Below are 18,981 nucleotides of genomic sequence, written 5' to 3'. Positions count from 1 at the left end.
AATATACCATGACGGATCGTTCTTGAGGATGTCTAGTGAGCATGTGGCCATCAAACTTTGGAGACCCGCGCTCACCTCTGCACCAGAGTTGGTCGTAATGAAGCCGGAAGACAATAGCCACTATTTCTCATGAAATTGTTGAGGTGATATCTAAAGGGGTACTCAGATATGAGACACACAACAGGAATGAATAAAAAACTGACTCGATTAATTTCATAGCCTCGACCCCTGTGGGATCTCGAAGTTTTGCCATATCGTGATCGTCAGGCTCTTCAGTGGACAGCTTTTGAGGTAGAACCCGCTGCAGAAGAGAGACAGCCGCATTCGTTTTATTCATGGAGTAAGACATTGCCCCTAGTAATTGCTCGACGTTCATGTTCATTTGGGGCACAAAAGGTTGAAAATCAGAGGCAGCATAATGACTCGGTGTACTGGACGTCGTGGTGGCCATGAAGACAGGCGAATTCCCTGGCTGTATGAGGTCCCAAAACATATTGTCCTGAGAGCGTCCGGGGGTGAATCAATATCCTGCATCATCGAAAGTCCTACGACAATATGAGAAAGCAAGCAAGAGTGTTCTACGATAGGAGTCTTACGAGCATCAGTGTTCTCTCGAAGATAATCATTACGGACTACACTCCGGTGTAGCTCGTCAATGGAGATCGACAACGTCGAGCTCTGGGAGCTCGTACTCAGGTGTAAAGCGCTATCAACAAATTGAACTGCTTCCTTGGCAGGAGGCCGATCAGTAAATGGCATAGACCAGCAGCGGGTCATAAAATTCCAGTGCCGGTCTGTGACGTAAAGATCGTGTGGACGGGGATGTATTTTCCCCTCAATAACCACTTGATACGTGATCTGGAAGTCACAGGTCAAGTGACACCAGGGCACATTTCCCGTCAAAACCTGCAGGACATCTTAGCGAGCTGCACTAGCAAGAGGGAATAACTTACTTGAAGCATGATGTTGCCGAAGGAATACATGTCGCTTTGAGTGGTTGCGGAAGCTGGTTCTTCCCCGGAAAGAAGTTCAGGAGCTGCCCATCTCACTGCGCCTGGATGACAAGTCATTTTGGCGAGGTACGTCATGCCGGTCGATTTTTTGAAAGTTCCGGAAAGGCCAAAATCTGCAAGATATGCCTTTCTATCACCATCGATGAGGACGTTGGTCTTGCAACTGATCATTAGTATGTGAGGGATAGAATAAATAATGGATCCTACACCAGTAAGGTCTCCATGAACAATGGGGTTCAAGTTCGTATGTCCGTCTTCCATCAAGCTGAACGTATGAACTGACACAAAAAATGATTAATTTTCCTTCGGATATGCACATTTTTACCCACGATAGTTGAGGCCAGCAGCAATGTCACGAAGCTTATGCACAAAACAATGAACTCGGTTGTGCAAACTGGGAACGTATTTGTAGTGCTCACCAAAAGCAGACGATCATGCAGCCAGAGGGTCTCGTTATTCTGGTCGAGAAACGACGTCAGAGTGCCGTTTGTCATCCATGGAGCAACCAAAGCTGCTGAGGGGCCAAAGTCCGAAGTTGTACCCATGAATTTCAAAATATTAGAATGCCGCAACCTCTTCCAAATTCCAAGCTCTCTCCGAAAGATCTAAGAAAGCTTTATGAGAATCCGACCATCCCCTCAGATAGAACATTACCTCGGCACTGAAGAATTGTTGTCTAATCGCTTTGACGGCGACCTGCGGGCGAGTGTTGAGTTGGTGGGCGTAGAAGAACTGTGACATCCGCACGAACCTCTACATCGCCCTCTGGTCCGCGGTATATACACTTGTAGATATTCCCATATGTGCCACCGGCGATTGGGTCTGGGCTGCATCGGGTGATAAAACTAGTTAAGTTTGGGATGATGATCGAAGTGATCAGTTGAGTGGGGGGGACGACATTGGAAGTAGTAAGTGGAAATGGTTCGAGAGTACCAGTGAATCTTTGCTGGTCTGCTACCAAATGACGGTCAACTCTAGTGTCCGTTCCCAAACTTGAATTTTCAGGGATTCTGCGAAGCTTTTGGGTCAATGTTTTCCTTCCTAGTATGATATATGGATGTTGACGATGTTGCGCTGTCGAACGGGGATAACTTCGGGAAAAGTGCTGTGCACCAAAGTTGGTCATATTGAAAGAAGAAACCGCGTCCGGAGGGAAAGCACGACCAGAGTCTGGTTGCGTGTCCATCTCCTGCTGCACGGCTAAAACGGCAGTTGTAGTCTGCGAGCGGTCACTGATTGTGTTATTGATGGAAAAGGTAGTGCACGAGGCCTAGGCCTCGAGGTTTTGATTGATACAGGATTACACAATATCCGTCACTTCCCGCAGGCGCCTTCAACGGTGACCTTGCCGCTGCTCTGGTTCTTGTATGAAATAAACTGCTACTAATAACTGACAGTTTATTTTTCTTTGTTGGTAGTACTATATAGTCACCAGGCTTTTTTAAGATGGATTTGACGAGCAACTTCGTTGTTGACAGACCACATCGAATCTATTACACTGCGGAATCCCGAGAATTGCATCGCTGCAGCAAGACGAATCGCCTCATCGGTGCTCGGTACTCGGTGTATCCTGACAGGCTGATAAGAAAGCAAACTCTGGATTCTGCAACCGAGATTGGATGATGTCCATGATGGTTCCAGACCGTCGCGGATCGCAAAGGAAGACTCGAATGGTTGTTTCCGATTCAGCACTCTGTAGCAGGTAAGGTAAAACTACTGATTTTGACTAAACATATCGGATGCCCCCTGGATTGTTGCGTCGCCGTCGGTGAGGGATGTAAAGGACAGGACGGGTGCCACTGCCCGCTCAGCGACAATGTCTAATTCAGCGAAGTTCCTTTCCTCCAGCCAGATTTGCTTGACCAACGGCAACGAAGCGCTGCACGGACGCACCTTGAGATACACGCGGTCTCGTGCCAATGAGTGCCGCCAAAGTTGGGGCATAGGAGGAGACGTAAAAATGAGACAAATTACGTTTTTTCTTCGCGCAAGGTCCCACTGCACATAGAGAAAGTAGGGTGAACTCCGCGGTGGGACACCACCAGATGCGTGAGCCAAGGTCAATCAACGGTCCCTCGATGTCGACCGTCCTGTGGAAGCATATCATACACGTACAAAGTCACGAAGTAAATGATGAGACGTGTACATGGATCGCAAAATTAACAAATGCCTTTACTCACCCTTCACTCCGCATCATTTGCGTGCAATATGGCATCATGTTTCGTAGCCAGTGCAGGGCATTGGTTTGCTAAATGGTGTTACGAGCATTGCAAAACTGCAAACGGGGGTGTGGAGTGACTTCTAGAGTCGTGGCGACGTGGTTCTTTATGTGCTGGGGGTCTGTGACGTGTCGAGCGGTATCCTGCATTACCTCGCCCAGAAAGTCCATCTTGATGCTACATGTACGGCCATAGAGACGCCCATATGCTCGCCAGCGTAATGTATTTCGAGAATCTTAGGTCTGCTTAACTTTCGGTGCACTTGTGACCACTGATGTTGCGTTCTGTTACAGTAATGATTGCACGGTGTTCCGACGGTTCGTGTGGTCACAGAGCTCGAGGGTCCCAGGCTCACTGCAGCCGGCGACCAGCACAGCGCTTAAATGAGCAGAGTAAGTGTACATTTGATCCATGACTGCAGATAAAGATAGCAGCAGATAAGTAGCGGCACGGAAGACAATCAAAAGAGCGTAAGATACGTAAGTCTTGATATCTATATTAATGTCATCACATGATACGCGCACAGGGTAAGTCACCGCGTATTTTCGTCGTGTACTGGGCGTGTACCGTATCGATATTCTATCAACCAGCGCGTGCCTTGGGCTATGTATATGATAGGCGATGTCAGATGACAGCTACAGACCGCAGTCACTGGTTTTGTGGCAGCTGTGCATGTTCTCCGCATGTCTTGAATAGCCTGGCAAGGGGCGGCGCAGCTCTTTGTCGCTAATCTCTTACAGGTCTCTCCTCGCGCCCCCCATTCGGACTCCAACAATATTGGAGTTGAGTCATGATGATAACTCATGAGCCCAAGTTGCTCCATGACCGGCGTCATCCTAAAGGCCAAGTAGTAATATGAAAACTGACCTGACCAGTGACCAGTCTCATGCAAATTTAAGCTGGCAAAGCAGTGCCTGAAAGTGCCTGGAAATCGGCATCAATCAAATTTGATGCAATATCTGGGAAGGTTACAAGCTATCTATAGACCGCCGTTGTACAATCGCCATAGCTCAATACGACTCCTCGTAGGTTTGTACAACCGCAGCACAGGAGCGTCTGTCCCTATCACCCACCGCCTAAGAGTACACGGATTACTCCACCACAATTAGCCCACCCTTTTCTATAGATGGCGCAAATGCCCAGATCGATTAATAGTACTGCAAAGAGAGACCGAGACTTTAAGATGAGTCTGTGCAAGACTGAAAAAAAAATTACGGCAAGGAGAGCGATAAGTGAGTGGGACGCGAATAACACAATGGTCGAACTCACGAATCGAATACGAGAAAAACAAACGACGAGTGATGGATTAAGTAGATGTGTAGAGGTCCGGCCCGATCATCACTGTGGATTTACCAGTCGGGAGTTCCACCCGACTGTGCAATCCGCTTCCAGTCTGGAGGACTAGGCTTTGGGTCGATGGAGTAAATGGATGTACACAGACGACGACGACTATGGATCACATACCTCACGAGCCTCCTCCAACGGGCTTCTCGCTTCCAAACCACCGCTCACCAACTATACCGAGAAAAGATTAGCACCAGATAATAAATGATTGTACGACCAGATGGACTCACTGTGGGTGCAGCTAACACGGTACAGGCAGAGGCCACGACAAAAAAGAGTGCTGAGAGCTTCATGAGAGCTTTAAGGTGTGGGGGCGGATATAATCACTATTCTGTAATACATGCTGGTTTGTCTAAGCGGTTTAAAAGGATTTTGGGATAAACGAAGCCTGAAAGTTCACATGCCATGAGTAGTTCCGTGCCTGACACTGCTATCAAACTTGGTTGTGTCTTACACGTAAGGTCCCGGTCCCAGGATCATACATATCGCGCCACATAGCTCGGAAAGCAAATTCATACGCGTGGCAGGCATTCACAAGGCCAGTGTCATAGCCTTGGTTGTTTGGAGGTAAACGGAGCATTCAAGTTATTGCTGAACTGATCTTTCCATATGATGATAGGATATGGGTGGTTGACGAGCTTTGAACGAGCCGCTGGCTCTCTAGTTCTACCGCGGCAGGAACATTCGACCTGTACCTGGTTCATCGCGAATTTGAATCTATTGCTCCCTTAATGCCCTTGCCCCAACAGGTCCCAACCCACCATAGAACTTGGAAACTCTTCCATGGTGGTCATTCCGCTAGATTCAAATCTCACGCATGAAGTTGCCTGGCTGCTCCACCGGTTGTTGCTTGCGACCCCCGTTCCTTGCAAGCCGCTTGTTTTTTCACGCCACTGGGTCCTCGTGGCATAGTGATGGGTCATACATCATGCCCACGAGCGCCTAAAATTTCTTGCAGCGCTGACTGCTTCACAGCGGCCAACAACTAGAACTCCACTACATGCAAAAGCTGGCAGAACTAACATGCACTGCCACCGCAAAACGCACGCACGCGTGCATGCCCGAACGGCGAATTCACGCGCAGATTTTACGTGCTCTTTGTGTTCCCTGTTGCTTCTTTTCATGCTAGCTATACTTTGCATAATCGCCGCTGTTCGTATCGTAAGTATGACCCATTTAATCCGGACCTTTACTTCTAGGCCCAAGACCTCGGCGAGTCAAACCCGTGGCATAGATCCAAGCCTGCAGGAACCCAGGACCCAGGTACATTCCGCGATATTAAGTGCAATGTTCCCTGGAACTGATGCCTCGCTTAGAGTCTAGTATGTGCTCTCGGCGCTCTTCCCTTAGACCAGTTATCTGAGTCATTACTTGCAAAGTATTCTCAAGTACGGGGGAAACTAGGAGAAACCCTGCATATATTAATATTTCAGACACGTAGCAAATGTACCGGTGTATCTACCGTTCTCACCCAGCCGTTGACCTTGTGTGCCTTGCTTCAATGCCTGATTGGCATGCGCCAGATTTTGGGATCAGGTCCCATGGACATTATTCCCAGGTTCGTGGATGCATCGATGAGTCGGACGAGTGTCCGGGCACCGGTGTACCATGATTGGGTGAGTGGTTGCATGTTCATGAGGTCATTAATTGCCTTCGTGCCTTTTCGATGTTCACAATGTAGATGCGGTGTTCATAAATATTTGCTGTTTTCTCTCATGTCGGCGTAGGATAAGAGCCCGTTGTCGATGACGCCGGTGATCGATTCGATGATCATTGATGTGTGTCACTACCCGGAACTTCGAGCTGATAGACAAAGAGTGAAGTCTGTTTCTTGAATCATATATTTATATACTCTTCAATGATATGCATTTCTTGATGAAAAAGAACTTGATAAAACAATTCATTGAGGAGGTAATGCTCCATTAGTCCCTCAATTAACAGTTTTTCTGATTCTTTCCTTATCTTTTGTACATTTAGTCTATGTTCCATACTCGCTCGCCATCCTAGAGAAATATATTACCCATGTTTTTCTTTCTTTCTAATCAAGTGCTTCTAGAGTTCTCGATTTCTCTCGTCATTGCCCGAGGGCCGACTCGCACTACTAAAACAAGTATGAGAACTTTAAAGTTATTCGTACCTAACTATTTCAAGAAGCCGTGTGAAGCCATTTTGAGGTCACGCTTTCCAAGACACCGGAACAAACGAAGTAGCAAACTTCATGTAGCCCGCCGTCACCACGACCCCCATTCCAAAAGCCATCATCAGTCTTATTGTCTCCCCCGAACTCGACTTGACGTTAGCATTACTCTCCTCAGCCTTTTTCCCTGCCGCAGCCCTAATCTGGCCAAGACTGGGATGGGGGGCCTTTTTGTCGAACGTATTGATGGGCGGGACGCTGCTGTCGTGTGCATGTTGTAGGGCCGGAAGGCCGTCAAAACTATTGATATTCTCAGCTGTCCACCATGCTTTGATCCCACGTGGGTCTTTTACGAGGGCTTCGGATTCATATGGAGGAGGGGCTTGGCGTGGCTCGCCATCACGATCAAAGTTTTCCATGGAGTCACACCAACGCTCGAGAATCGTACGCTGGGTCTCATATTTGTACAACGGAACGCCGAAGCCGCAGGACTGGAGTTTTGGGAAGACGGGAAGTTTAGTTTGATTGGGCATTGCGTAGAAGAATTACAAGAACGTACCGTTCCAACTTTGTGCACATCGATGACAATGATGGCGCGTGAGCCAGCTTTACGATTGGACGGGGGGATGAAATCGTTGTATTCTGGCGTGCCGAATTCGTATACGGTGCCTGTGATAGGTCAGTGAGAACGGAATTTGGGTGTTGAAAGTGAGAAAGGATGCAGGAATTTGAGGTGGGTAGTAGGATGCAGGATGAATGGAAAGAACATGCTTACCTTTGCCCCACAAGCGGAGGATTCTCGGGGGTCCTTCAAACGCGTTGAAGAGAATCGTGATACGACGGTTTCCGGGCTCGCGCATGTGCGCAATCGTCTCGACACCTACAAACCATATGAATCAGAACGCGAGTCTTAGGGTAAAACCTTGCATAATGTAAACGCAGCATACCACTGCCAGTAAGATCCTCATACCAAACTCTGGTAGGACTCTCGACGTGGAAACAACCCGCAGTGCCCTTGGGAGAGACATTGACATGCCCATCCCCCTGCAGCGCAGCCGTAGCCACCCAAAACATCTGCTGCTTCAAGATCCATTCGATGAGTTTCAACGGGATCTCGTCATAGTACTTGGCCATGATACTCGAGGATTAGGTATGCAAAGAGTAGAGTAACCTGGAAAGGATGTGAGATAAGACGCGTGGGCGCCGGAGGGAAGTATATGGCATTTTCCCCAGGTTTTGAACATGTGTCCGAACTGCTCGGCACTCTAGGGCGCGCTCCGCTCGCTAGAGTCGGACAAGCGCCCATAATAACGATACCAGTTATCCTGGATGACGAGAGAACTTCTGACAGCAGTGTCGGATCAAAGACTGTCCGATGGCGGCCGACGTAGGTGCACCTGGCCTTTTTGTTGTTTTGAGAGATGCGAGCGCACCAGCATCGTTCTGTTCGCCGGCAACGTTGAAGTCATATATTAGTACGAAATTTGGGTCTGAATTAGGAACCGATTTTTTTTTTGACTTCGAAGAGGTCCAGATAGATTCGGAAGCGCTGGCCAATATCATCCAGGAGTCGGAGAAGATCGCCATACCAGAGCAAGAGGATTTTGAAGAAAGGGTGGTGAAAGGAGGGCGGCAGGAGGTACATGAGGAGAGGAAGAGAGAATGGAAGAATGGGTAGATAGGCAGAGAAAAGGAGGGTGCACCGGTGAAACTTTGAAGGAGTCGAGACGGATCCGTGTATATCAGATTCATATCATACCCAACTCGGTCCGACTCGAACAAATTATATGCAAACCAACGACAACGCGGATCTAGGCCCCTGGCCAGCTATCATAGCTATTCGTGCCATGATTCCTATAACCTATACTTGGTACGATAACTCTAGCACCGTGACAACCCGCCGCGGCAGGGTTGCAAGGCGAACAGCCGTGCTTGTGCTCTCTACTTTTACTTGTACGTCGTATCTCTTCACTACGGTTCCATCAAATTTTAATCAACGTTCGCATTCAAGCTTGAATCCACTCAAGGTGGCTGTTTGTGTGCAGCCCTGAGCTAACACGCTCTAGCCCAGGTCCTGGCGTGGGCTTTTCTCTGCGCCACTGCCGTCTATGCGAAGGAACGGCTGGCCGCTGCTGTCCTTCAATTTGGTCTTCCTAGGAAAAACTCCGAGTCTGTTGATCTGCAATCTGACTCAGGCTCAACTGTATTTGTGTAAGAATAACGCTTATAGGCAGGGCATGTAGATAGAAGACAGCCAATCTCCCCTCAACCGCACTGCTGTGTGTGACACGAGGATTATAGCAAACACGCACAGTAACGCGATTCAGGATCAAAGGACATCTATAATGGCCATCTCCGTAATATTCTCATGTGTGTTTCTTCTCCTCATCAAGAGCTGTACCTGAATTTCGCTGAGGTATGGAGTACGAAGTTCTTACACGTGTATTCTGAATAAACTGACGTTGTTGACGATTCCCAGGTTTTATGAATGGTTTGAGGATCTGTCGTACCTGATCGGCAAGATAGATCAGGCTGTAGATATCTTGAAGGTTGAAACACTAAGGTCTGTGTTGGTAAATCCTGGCATGTCGTGGCTTATGAAGGGAGAAACAAACAGGGTTGCTGTTGCAGGCAAGATCCTGAGGAAAAGGTGGGCCGTTTTCCACTAGTATTCATTATCGAAACCAAGGGACGAATTTCAGGTCAGCCGAAGAGAAATGGGGTTTGGAGGCAAATCCAATATGTCCCCCCTTTTGGACTCACCAGTAACTTGGCGCTTTTTCGGATGTTCGTCGTGTCACCTTGGCAGGAACATGGCACGTTGGCATCTTGTCTTCGGAGCAAACCTGTCATGGAAGGCTGCGTCGAGTAAGCGGGCTTTCCTGAGGGGGCAAAGCTGTCACGGACAAAGCCAAATATTGCCGCCACATCTTCCTGACTCTGCCGGCGGTCTTTGTTATCAAGAGGATTAGAGTTGTCTCTCCCTTCTATTTGGTCTGCATAGGGGATATCACTGTTACACTCGATCCAACTTGGAGTTGCGTACAATTTTCCGACCTTTATGCTCATATGAAGGTGTTTAGAAGACAGGCTATCGCCTCAACCATGATCCGCGCTGCTGTGCATTGGCAAGCGACGTCAAGTGCACACTGCGTTTCACGCACAGGAATGCGGTTCACAATTGACGTCTATCGTGGTCATCTCCATAATATTCTCATCTACATTTCTGTTCATCAAGAATGAAACGGACCGTAGTACCTGAAATCCGCCGGGACATGAGGGCATAGAAATGGAGTATGCACATCCTCATCCAGAATTTGCAAACTGGTATTATTTGAAAATTCCCAGATTGTGTGGATTTCCTTAGGCATCTGATCAGCAAGATAGATTAACTGGGATGCGGCACCGATCCCCCGCATTTTCGGATCTACACACCTCATGTTAGCAGGGACATGGCACATCGACATCAGCGAATATGGCGTGGAAGATTGCGTCTGGTAAGGTAAGAGAACTTTCTCCATGCAGAGAAGGGGTATTATGGATAAAGCTATGTTGCCGCATCCTCGTGTCATTTCCAGCGGTGTTTGTTATTGCGAGTTCATTTTTGCTACTGTACCCTTTAATTCTCACTTGGGGTAAGGTACACACTACATCCGTCATCTAAGTGGGGCACAGTATCTGTGCCTCAGTTCCCCGGGTACGAATGCTAGGAAATGACAGTCTAACGTGTCAATTGATGCTGACGGTCGCGCACGGTTTTCAGATTGTGGTCTATCATTTGCTGTCAATCCGGCTGAATTCGCTTGCTTTGCTGTTCCTGCTAGGCAATAGGGTGCCTTCCGGAACCTGTCGGGAAAGACAACCCTTCACACCCTCCATCGTTTGAAGTGACAAGCGTTTGTTAGGAAATGACATGCTTCGGGTCGATTTGCATTCAATATCTAGCAGTAGACAAATTTTCATACCAACGACTGTCTTTTCTGAACGCCCACCGTGGTCAAAGATGAAGAACCATTCAATAACCCTCCGTTGACATCGACATTGACGCCTGTGCTCGACCACACCAGGGTTTTGTCGATCTTTGCACGAACTTGGTCGTCGAGTGTGGTCCATCTGCCACCTGCCATAGATGCCATGACATGAATCGATGAGGCTATTTTGTTGCATGAGCCCCCTCGCTTTACGATGAACTACCTATCGCTCGTTTGATTCTCGTTCTCTGTACCAGAGGATAAGGCGAACATGAAATTACCTCGCCAGGATACACCGCGGGATCCCAGATAATGAACTCGAACCATTTGTCTTGCGGGAGCCACACATACCACTTGTTTAAGACAGCACAGGGTTCAAAGGGTTAGCGGAAATTTCAGTCAACGATATCAAGCCGATCTTCGTGGGATGAGGTTAGTTCTAGTAGGTGCTACTTACTTATTTCAAGCAATTCGTTCGAAAACGATGATGAGTTGTGTCTGTTTTGGATGGTGTCCAATTCGAGTCACTCGACAGGTCAGAATTCTTGCACAACTTGGACTTCGATGAGACGCAAGTACACACCTGGAGACGGAGACAGGTAAGAAAATCCTTTCTTCCCAACTCCCTTTTTCATGATATCCCGAAGATGTCTGCCTCCGACTTCTCCGAGTCCTACTAGCAACTCGTGTCAAGTTAGCATCTGGTCTCCTTACCTGTCACAATTCAACAATGCGGCATTCGTAGGCACTAGTAGAAGTTTCGTACCCTTATCAATCGTGACACCAGTGATGCCATAACACCATGTTGCAGAGGCGTGAACTGGGTGCTGCCAGATCGGAAAGACCGCATGTCAGATTAGTACCCTTCACTTCGTTGGTCAGCAAATAAGCGCTTGCACCCTCGGGGCATCGAAAGAACTTCTGAAAATTAGCCGTTATCGCCACAACATTTCACACTTACCACCTGCACTTTCTCTCCCTCCCTTGATGTAAACTCGTTCATGCAGCTTTGGAAGTTTTGGCGCTTCTAAGAATGTGCTGAGTACTGTTATTGACGATAGATGACCAATCACCTCCGAGTCTACCAACGCTCGAAAATTTTCAATTTAGTAGCGCATGAACCTCTCCCTAGCCAGACCTTAAGTTAAGATAAAATCGTTAAAGTCTCTGATGCAGTGTGCATCATCCCAGTGCAGGCGGGAATGATTCGAATGAAGCTCTTTCAAACTTACCACCGGGCCTTGAAACCCAGTGAAAAACGGTCCTAGCCATATCTATGGCAAACGACGGTAATATGAGAAATGTGCCAACAATATCGCGAGAGCTATGCAAATCGGGAAAGTGAAATGTGCCGTTGATCCATTGAGTAAAAATCCGTTGAACATTGGTTGAACATGCTGAAATTCTTTCAACTGCGGCTTGCACCGGAATTTGAGGGTAAATAATAGCAGCTATTATTTTCGGAAAATCCCATGTAATCAGTAAATAAACGTATTGTAGCACGTCCAACCTGTTTTCTCCGAATAACCAGTGTCTGTCTCGAGCTATAACTCATGATTATTTTCAAACGCTAAGTCCAGATCTCGAGCTCGAGCTCTGCGCGCTCGCAATATACCGTGGGCGCTCATCGTCTTATCTCACGACGATGGCAGACACGACACATTGCTGCGCACTTAAATCACTCACTGTGCGGACACTTCTACGATGGCAGGAGCCCTTGTTTGGTGCGCCTGTAGCCATTGCTCTTTAACTGACCGTGGTCAACTCCAACAGTCAAGAAAGTTGTCACATATGGCCTTCGTTGCTTTGTCAACAGACTTGACTGTTGGCAGTGCAGTTCCTGCAGACTGAAGTCCATCTATCAATGTGAGTAATTCTTCTAGTGATGCACTCTGCGCATCAACAGTTGCTTCAAGCTTATGTATTGCAGCACGGTGATCTCCGACAGTTGCTCGCAGCACATGGTTTGCCTGGGTGAGTTCCTCGATCTGCGGCTTGAATTCAACTGATTCTCTACTCTGCAGCGTCAACCGATCAACTTTCTCAGCAAGCTGTGCAACAATGGTATCAAGGTTTGTGAGTTTGTCCATAAATTCAGCACTAGGAACTCTTGAACTGGATAGTGATGTTGCCACTGCACGCTGTGAAGGTTTGGTGCTAGTTGAGAAGCCTGGGTGATGAGCAGGAGGTATGTCAGGAGTTTGAAACTGATTGAATGCTGATGGTTTGAGAGGTGGTGCTCCTAGACGACGTGAGGTGGGTTTGAGTGCACTGGTAGTGCTTGGAGTCACTGAACGTGCTTGGCTTGCAGTTGCTGCATTGGGGGTAGGACCTTGCATGGTTGAAACACATCGAGAAGTGGCTGAGACTGGCACACGTGAAGCAGAAATACTCCCATACCCTTTGGGGTGCATATATGCTGCATGTTGGACAGGACCACTGTCTTGAATAGGTGCATGTTTGTGGCTGAGCCATTCAGTCAAGGCTGATATGGAATCCATATCCTGAAGGCTTGGATCAATGTCTGCATCACTGTCATCTGTTGCTTGCTCCATCTCACTCATAGCCTCACTTGAACCCTGATCCATCTGCTGCTGCATCCTTTGGGTCAACTCTTCAGATTCAGCGACACTCATTCCTGGGTCAAAGGGTTCTGCTGCTGCAGGGTTGTGATGATGCGAGGCGAATGGATTGAGAAAGGATGATGGCCCCTCCCCTCCATCCCCTCCCGCAGGCCGTGCTCATTTTGAGGTGGACACATTTGCCAGGGTTTCCAAAGCCCTCTTCTTTGCAAGTGGACCTGGTTTAGCAGTGCTTGAGGGCTTCAAGGGCACACTGGAGGATTTGTTGGGCGTGTTCTGGTGCGGTCCTGCCATATTCACGGCTTCGAATGGCTGTTGGAGGTTGATACTGAGCACCCAAAAAGATCAGGAGGCGGTAGAAGCTGGTAGAAGGTCAGAATTGATGTAATTGTCGGTACCTAGCTGGAGGATCTGTACTATTGCTTCGAATGCCAAATATTAATATCATTGAATATTCAAGGAAAATCAAAGACTTTATTCGGAGGATATGTGCTGTAAATTGTAACTAAACATGAGATAATCATGTTGTCGTTATCGTATGTTTATCTCATGTTTATCTGCCGATAATTTGGAATTTCCCCCACATATTCCTCGTCCATTATTTAGCCTCAAAGTGCAGTGTTGACTTTGCTCAATATTTGAACGTTCTGAACGAACATTCTTACGCACTGATCAGCTGTGCATGCACCATCACTTCACGCGCGCAATGACGTTGACACACCGTGACAGTGGGCCAATTATGATATATATTGGGACATTCCATCCCCACTCAACTCATCTAAGCTTTCTTCTTCCCCTCCATCATCTCGTCGTCCTCTCAACAAAATCTTGCTGTTGACCTCAACCATCCTGGCATCGTCTGACGCATGACTTTCTTGCTTGGCCACTGCACTGACGAGGTAGGTACTAGGCCTTTTCACGGCCCAATCGATTTGCTGATCCCACTCACTCGACAGTCATCCAGTTGGTCTTGTGGTTCCTGCGACAAGTAAGTGCTATTTACGGCGCATATATACGCACAATTCAAACATTGGGAGTTGTCTGGCATTGTCAGGTTCGTTCTCTGACTGTTTTACATCATTGCTAGTTCAATATCATTGTCCCCATGATCAACACGTCCAGCAGCTTCAACGGATACAGTTGATTGGTGAGTTCCATTAAAGCTACCTAATATACTTGAACTGATTCGGGCCATTCTTGTAGAAACACGGAAATGAGGCAGCCGTCATTGTAAGTCCTGTCTACTTGTCTGGCAACCACATCTAACAATGATATAGTATTCTGGTCAAGGACTCCCAGGATGCGGACAACACCGAGTCCGCGAGTATCATTGGCAAATTGGTGGAACTATGTAGTATGTAGAATGTGCCAGAAGTTGGGCTACATCATTCAGACACATAGGTGGGGTTGCGGTATATTAATATAGAGTACACTTTTTATCGCATTTGTAATGTTTTCCTAACACAATTTTTTTCACTCGATTTGCGTCGATGAGTGGATATGCAAAAGTCAATTGGGAGCTACGATAATATACTGGAATCCACGCTACGCAAACACGCTCGATTCCGCAATATCTTACTCGATGCGAGTCGCTGAAAATATCATATAAGTCTCATCCGTCTCCCCAAATCGACGGAAATATTGTCGCGATATTTCCATCGTTTACCGTCGATACGGCTAGGACCGTTTCTCACTGGGATTGAAATTTGAAATGTTGTTGAAAATCCGATAAGGTCACCATACAATGTCAGTAATAATATTGGGTTCAAACTTGGTTCAAACTCACTGTAGTTCCTGACGCCTGCAGGTTGATCAATTCCACTGTCCATGGGCTTTCAAAGTTCCTGAAGGATTAACGTGCACACATTCGATTGCTCTCTCTTCAAAGTATCCTGACAAGTTGCGATCAGAGGGCTCCGAGTCAGCATCTACTGTCAAGAAGGTCGCCGTGTTCATGAAAACTTGTTACCGGCGTTTGTTATTTATTCATACGATACGCGTTCGAAAGGGACACTGCACATCCGCCAGAGCTCCTGCTACGCTGAGACGAAGGAGATCCCTAGTACTTGCTATATCCGCACGAGATCAGGAAGTGCCTTGTCACGGAGAAGGATCGTTAGTATAAACCTTCCATTTGGGGTCTCATGTGTGCGATAGATATCACTATTACACTGTCATTTTTACGACCACAGTAGAAATCACGATCACCATACACTCGCCCATCACCAACTGACCCTGGAACATGGGATTTCGTGACTAGTGAGTAGCTCATCATCGATCATCCGCCACAATCATTCGATTTACCTCCAGCAGATACCCCGATCGATATTCAGTCTCCTTTCTTGAGAAGTAGTATGTGTATTGATGTTCTTGAATTAATACGTTCACTCTCAAACGTCCCTCCTAGATCGCCGCATGCTTTTCATTGACCTCCTCGCAATCCACATGGTCCTCGACGGAAAAGAAAACACTATCATCCTGAGTTTACATGGCACCGAATATCTGCTACCCACTCACTCATGCAGCTTGTAGGGGAAAGTGTATACTGGCGAAATATTCAACAAGTCCAAAGATCCAACATATTCCTCTTCCTCGTGATTTTACGGTATACGCTATAGGCATGGGACGAGTCTGCTATATTGGCCCGCTGGTATGTAGTTCTTGAGTGAAAGTGATGTTACTCAAGCACATCCAGGAGCTACGAGTACTGTAAATGGATAATATATCGCTTATACATGACCTCCATATCCCTCAAGCGCGTCTTTGCACTACCAATCACTCCTTCATGGCTTCAATGTATCAGTAATGTTTATGGAGACGACCCCCAATCCGGCCATGGAGTTCCATGAAGTTACTGACGAAGAGCGCACAGACTTAAATGTATTGTTGAAGATGAAGTGCAAGAATCTACTAATTGAAATAGATCGTCTAGAAGGGCGATGGATGATGCTGAGGTTCTCATACCTCACGATAGTCTTCCTACCAGCAAGTTTCATTGCGGTAATCATAGAGATCTTTTGTACAGAGACTTTCTGACTGCGTATGTCTTCAGTCCATCTTTGGGATGAATGTCAAAGAGATCAAACAATGGGACTCAAACACTCGCTCGCTACGTGGTGACCACCGTTGCGCTCACGCTTTTCACGATTTAGTACATCGTCACCATGCTTCAGAGACAACGGTTCCGCAAATGCCATGCTACCTTGCTGCAGCGCGCAGTGTGGCCCATTCTTTTCCTCTGGATAACTAATGGCAACCAATCATATTACAAAATTCAGATCTGAATTAGAAACCAATAATATATTTTTGGCTTCAAGGACTCGGAGGTTCATGATCAGGGACATATCACATCTTGGGAGAAATTTGTGGTTGACTGATGCATCTTATCTAACACTTCTCAATCAAACGAAAATTACGCCAACTCCACCGGTGTTTTCCTGATGGCGCGTTGATGAACCCTACAAATCACTAATAACTCTCGCGTCAATGCCAACGGCCATACTGCACTGATATGAAAGCAGAAACACGACTCACCACACAAAAAGTACTTAGGTACTGCCATGCCGGTGAGTTATGTGATCAAATCAAGGAAAATTACTGAAACTCACGCAAATCCCAACCCAACAGCCTTTGCACACTTCGTCTGTTTTGCAAAAGTTGGGACATATATCAGTGCCACTGGTAGCCGCGTCAGCAGGCATGGCAGAGATTGGTGACGAGGCTGAAGCAGCAATGACGACGAGGACAATTGCAGAGGAGAAACGCATTATTTGCGACTCGTGTGCTACGGGATCAGATAATTCTGGAGCATATAGTAGGTCTAGGAGGACGGTTGGCTTTTATGTGCTGAATATTGTTATTTGAAATTGTTCTTGCGTGGTTGTGCCTTCGAACAGATGAATGCCAGCAGATGGCAAGCCAAGGTCTACTAGCAATTTGGTATGGAACTACTGTCTACTGAACATTCGCGTTCCCAACCAGCTGTCGACTGGGCAACAAAAGCACTTGGAGAGCCACGTCAAACGCGAGAGCACATCTTGCGCGATCGTCCACTATTCACATGCCAACACATCTACTTGCACGAAGTATCCCACGATATCAGAGATTTGGGTACGGAGAAGGGGATAGAGGCACTAACGAAAGTCATTCAAGAGTCTGACGCTTTCAAGAAGGTCGCCTTACTAGGACAAGCGAGGGATTGTGAGAGATAGAGGGGAGGAGGAAGAGAGAGTAGGTGCAGGAGTGGGAGATGGAGGAAGGAAGGGGAGATGATGATAGGTGGAGAGTGGAGAGTGGAGGATAAGGAGGAAGTGTATCATAAAGTTGTACCCAACTCGAACGCCGAACAAACTAACTCGCGCACCGACGTATCATCTCAAACACGGACCCCTCGGCGATCCGCGTTATACCTACACCTTATATTTGTTACTATATCCCCTAACATAGCTTATTGGGCACTGCGCTTTAACTGTTTTTTTGTTTGTAGTGGTATAGTATATAGTTTTCTCCGATGAAAAGTAAGTCTGATAAATCATTTCTCTTCCTCGTCGACACCACCACCTGCAATGCGCTCTCTTGGAAATCTTTTCTCTTACCCACCACTCCTTTATGGTACCCATAAGACAATCACGATGTGATTTAAACTTGCAGTTCGTCCCCGTTGGGTGACCTTCCAGCTACTACACTGAGGTGAAGAAGAGAAATTCTAGCTGTTCGGATTTCGTTTTATTGCAAACACCGAGCAAGGAGTAATGATCTATTTCGCCGACTTTCTTTCACTTTCATCACATTCTGCTCGCTCGCACATGTTTCTTTTCTGTCACCCGCCGCTCCCTCATACATTCAAACCGCAGTACTTTGGCCCAGATGCGCGTCCCTTACTATAAAGGCAGCTACATAATTCAGTCATTCAACACTTGAGTGGACATGGATGAACCAAGCTTGTGAGTTCTCAATAGGGTAAGGGTGCCAGAAGAGCATTACCGCGCTATTCCTCATGGAGCAGCTGTACAAAACTTTGCCCTTTAGGATGTGCAATGCGGAACTTGCCCCCAGTTAAACCAACGGGATCGCATCATCGCACTCGTGGTTGGCTATCATGATACCTGGACACGTTGTACGACGGTGCATTATATAACCTACGTTGCTGCGACGCGTTGATACCGTGTCAGCTGTTCATCAGTGATCAACTAGGATACCTACAAGAGATTGTGACGGACTAGTCTGTGAAGAGTAGTGACCACTGTTATGTAGTTATTTCTCGGGATGATCTTTGGCGACTGACAAGGAATATCGCAGATGTATTTTATAAGGATGATGAAATTTGGCACATATTTTTTGATCGACGCAGACATGGACAGCGGATAGAGATCGATAGTAAAGTCAATCGAAATGTGATTCATCTGACACGTAGTATGGGCCAGTTCTAGAAGCAATGAAATTGTAGCGTCGCAAGGGTCATTTTCTTGCCAACTTGCCTCAGAGCCATGGTCATCGCCAGAGAACATCCTGATATTGTAAACCACATCTTCGCTCTCTACGTCCACTTCTTCATCACGAAGCATGCCTTCGATGGAGCCAATCTGCAGTTCAGTTGCATTCATCTGTGTTTGGATCTGCTCGATTTCATCGTCGACAATGTACCTCATCAGTTCAAGTTCCTGGCTACGAAGGCGTTGGATCAGATCATCGCAGTAAAGACCCAGCGAGTGATAC

General features: G+C 47.1%; 5 protein-coding genes across 5 annotated transcripts; 2 read left to right on the top strand and 3 right to left on the bottom strand.

Moving 5' to 3' along the window:
- Positions 1-738: 738 nt before the first annotated feature.
- Positions 739-1,166, bottom strand: BJ212DRAFT_1242926 (kinase-like domain-containing protein; the record flags this gene model as incomplete). The annotated part of the gene is made up of 2 exons (XM_041329615.1): positions 739-906; positions 954-1,166. Coding segments are annotated over 2 exons (381 nt in total), but the record flags the coding sequence as incomplete, so codon positions are not given.
- A 1,203-nt stretch (positions 1,167-2,369) lies between these two features.
- On the bottom strand, positions 2,370-2,812 carry BJ212DRAFT_1410524 (uncharacterized protein; the record flags this gene model as incomplete). The annotated part of the gene is made up of 2 exons (XM_041337479.1): positions 2,370-2,750; positions 2,772-2,812. A coding segment is annotated over one exon (264 nt), but the record flags the coding sequence as incomplete, so codon positions are not given.
- A 1,769-nt stretch (positions 2,813-4,581) lies between these two features.
- On the bottom strand, positions 4,582-4,869 carry BJ212DRAFT_1489698 (uncharacterized protein; the record flags this gene model as incomplete). Its single annotated transcript, XM_041341432.1, has 3 exons — positions 4,582-4,638; positions 4,697-4,747; positions 4,807-4,869. 3 exons carry the CDS (start codon positions 4,867-4,869, stop codon positions 4,582-4,584), a joined length of 171 nt encoding a protein of 56 aa, XP_041185238.1.
- Positions 4,870-15,734: 10,865 nt separating this feature from the next.
- Positions 15,735-16,597, top strand: BJ212DRAFT_580277 (uncharacterized protein). The gene is made up of 3 exons (XM_041343566.1): positions 15,735-15,916; positions 15,962-16,266; positions 16,319-16,597. The coding sequence occupies exons 2-3, from the start codon at positions 16,072-16,074 to the stop codon at positions 16,514-16,516; spliced, it is 393 nt and encodes a 130-aa protein (XP_041185237.1). The 5' UTR covers positions 15,735-15,916; positions 15,962-16,071; the 3' UTR covers positions 16,517-16,597.
- A 229-nt stretch (positions 16,598-16,826) lies between these two features.
- Positions 16,827-17,764, top strand: BJ212DRAFT_1526349 (uncharacterized protein; the record flags this gene model as incomplete). Its single annotated transcript, XM_041341741.1, has 3 exons — positions 16,827-16,832; positions 16,894-17,080; positions 17,248-17,764. 3 exons carry the CDS (start codon positions 16,827-16,829, stop codon positions 17,475-17,477), a joined length of 423 nt encoding a protein of 140 aa, XP_041185236.1. The 3' UTR covers positions 17,478-17,764.
- Positions 17,765-18,981: the final 1,217 nt, after the last annotated feature.

The sequence above is a fragment of the Suillus subaureus genome (genome assembly GCF_016647635.1).
Source record: "Suillus subaureus strain MN1 chromosome Unknown BJ212scaffold_313, whole genome shotgun sequence".
NCBI classification, from domain to species: Eukaryota; Fungi; Basidiomycota; class Agaricomycetes; order Boletales; family Suillaceae; genus Suillus; species Suillus subaureus.
The sequence above is the reverse complement of the archived record's forward strand: the minus strand, read 5'-3'. Positions and strand labels throughout refer to the sequence as shown.

What these genes read in the sequence shown, in the direction of transcription:
- BJ212DRAFT_580277 (XM_041343566.1), top strand. Translation starts at nt 16,072, where the DNA reads ATGTTTATGGAGACGACCCCCAATCCGGCCATGGAGTTCCATGAAGTT. An exon ending in TACCAGCAAGTTTCATTGCG is followed by an intron (nt 16,267 to 16,318) that starts GTAATCATAGAG and finishes GTATGTCTTCAG; the next exon opens with TCCATCTTTGGGATGAATGT.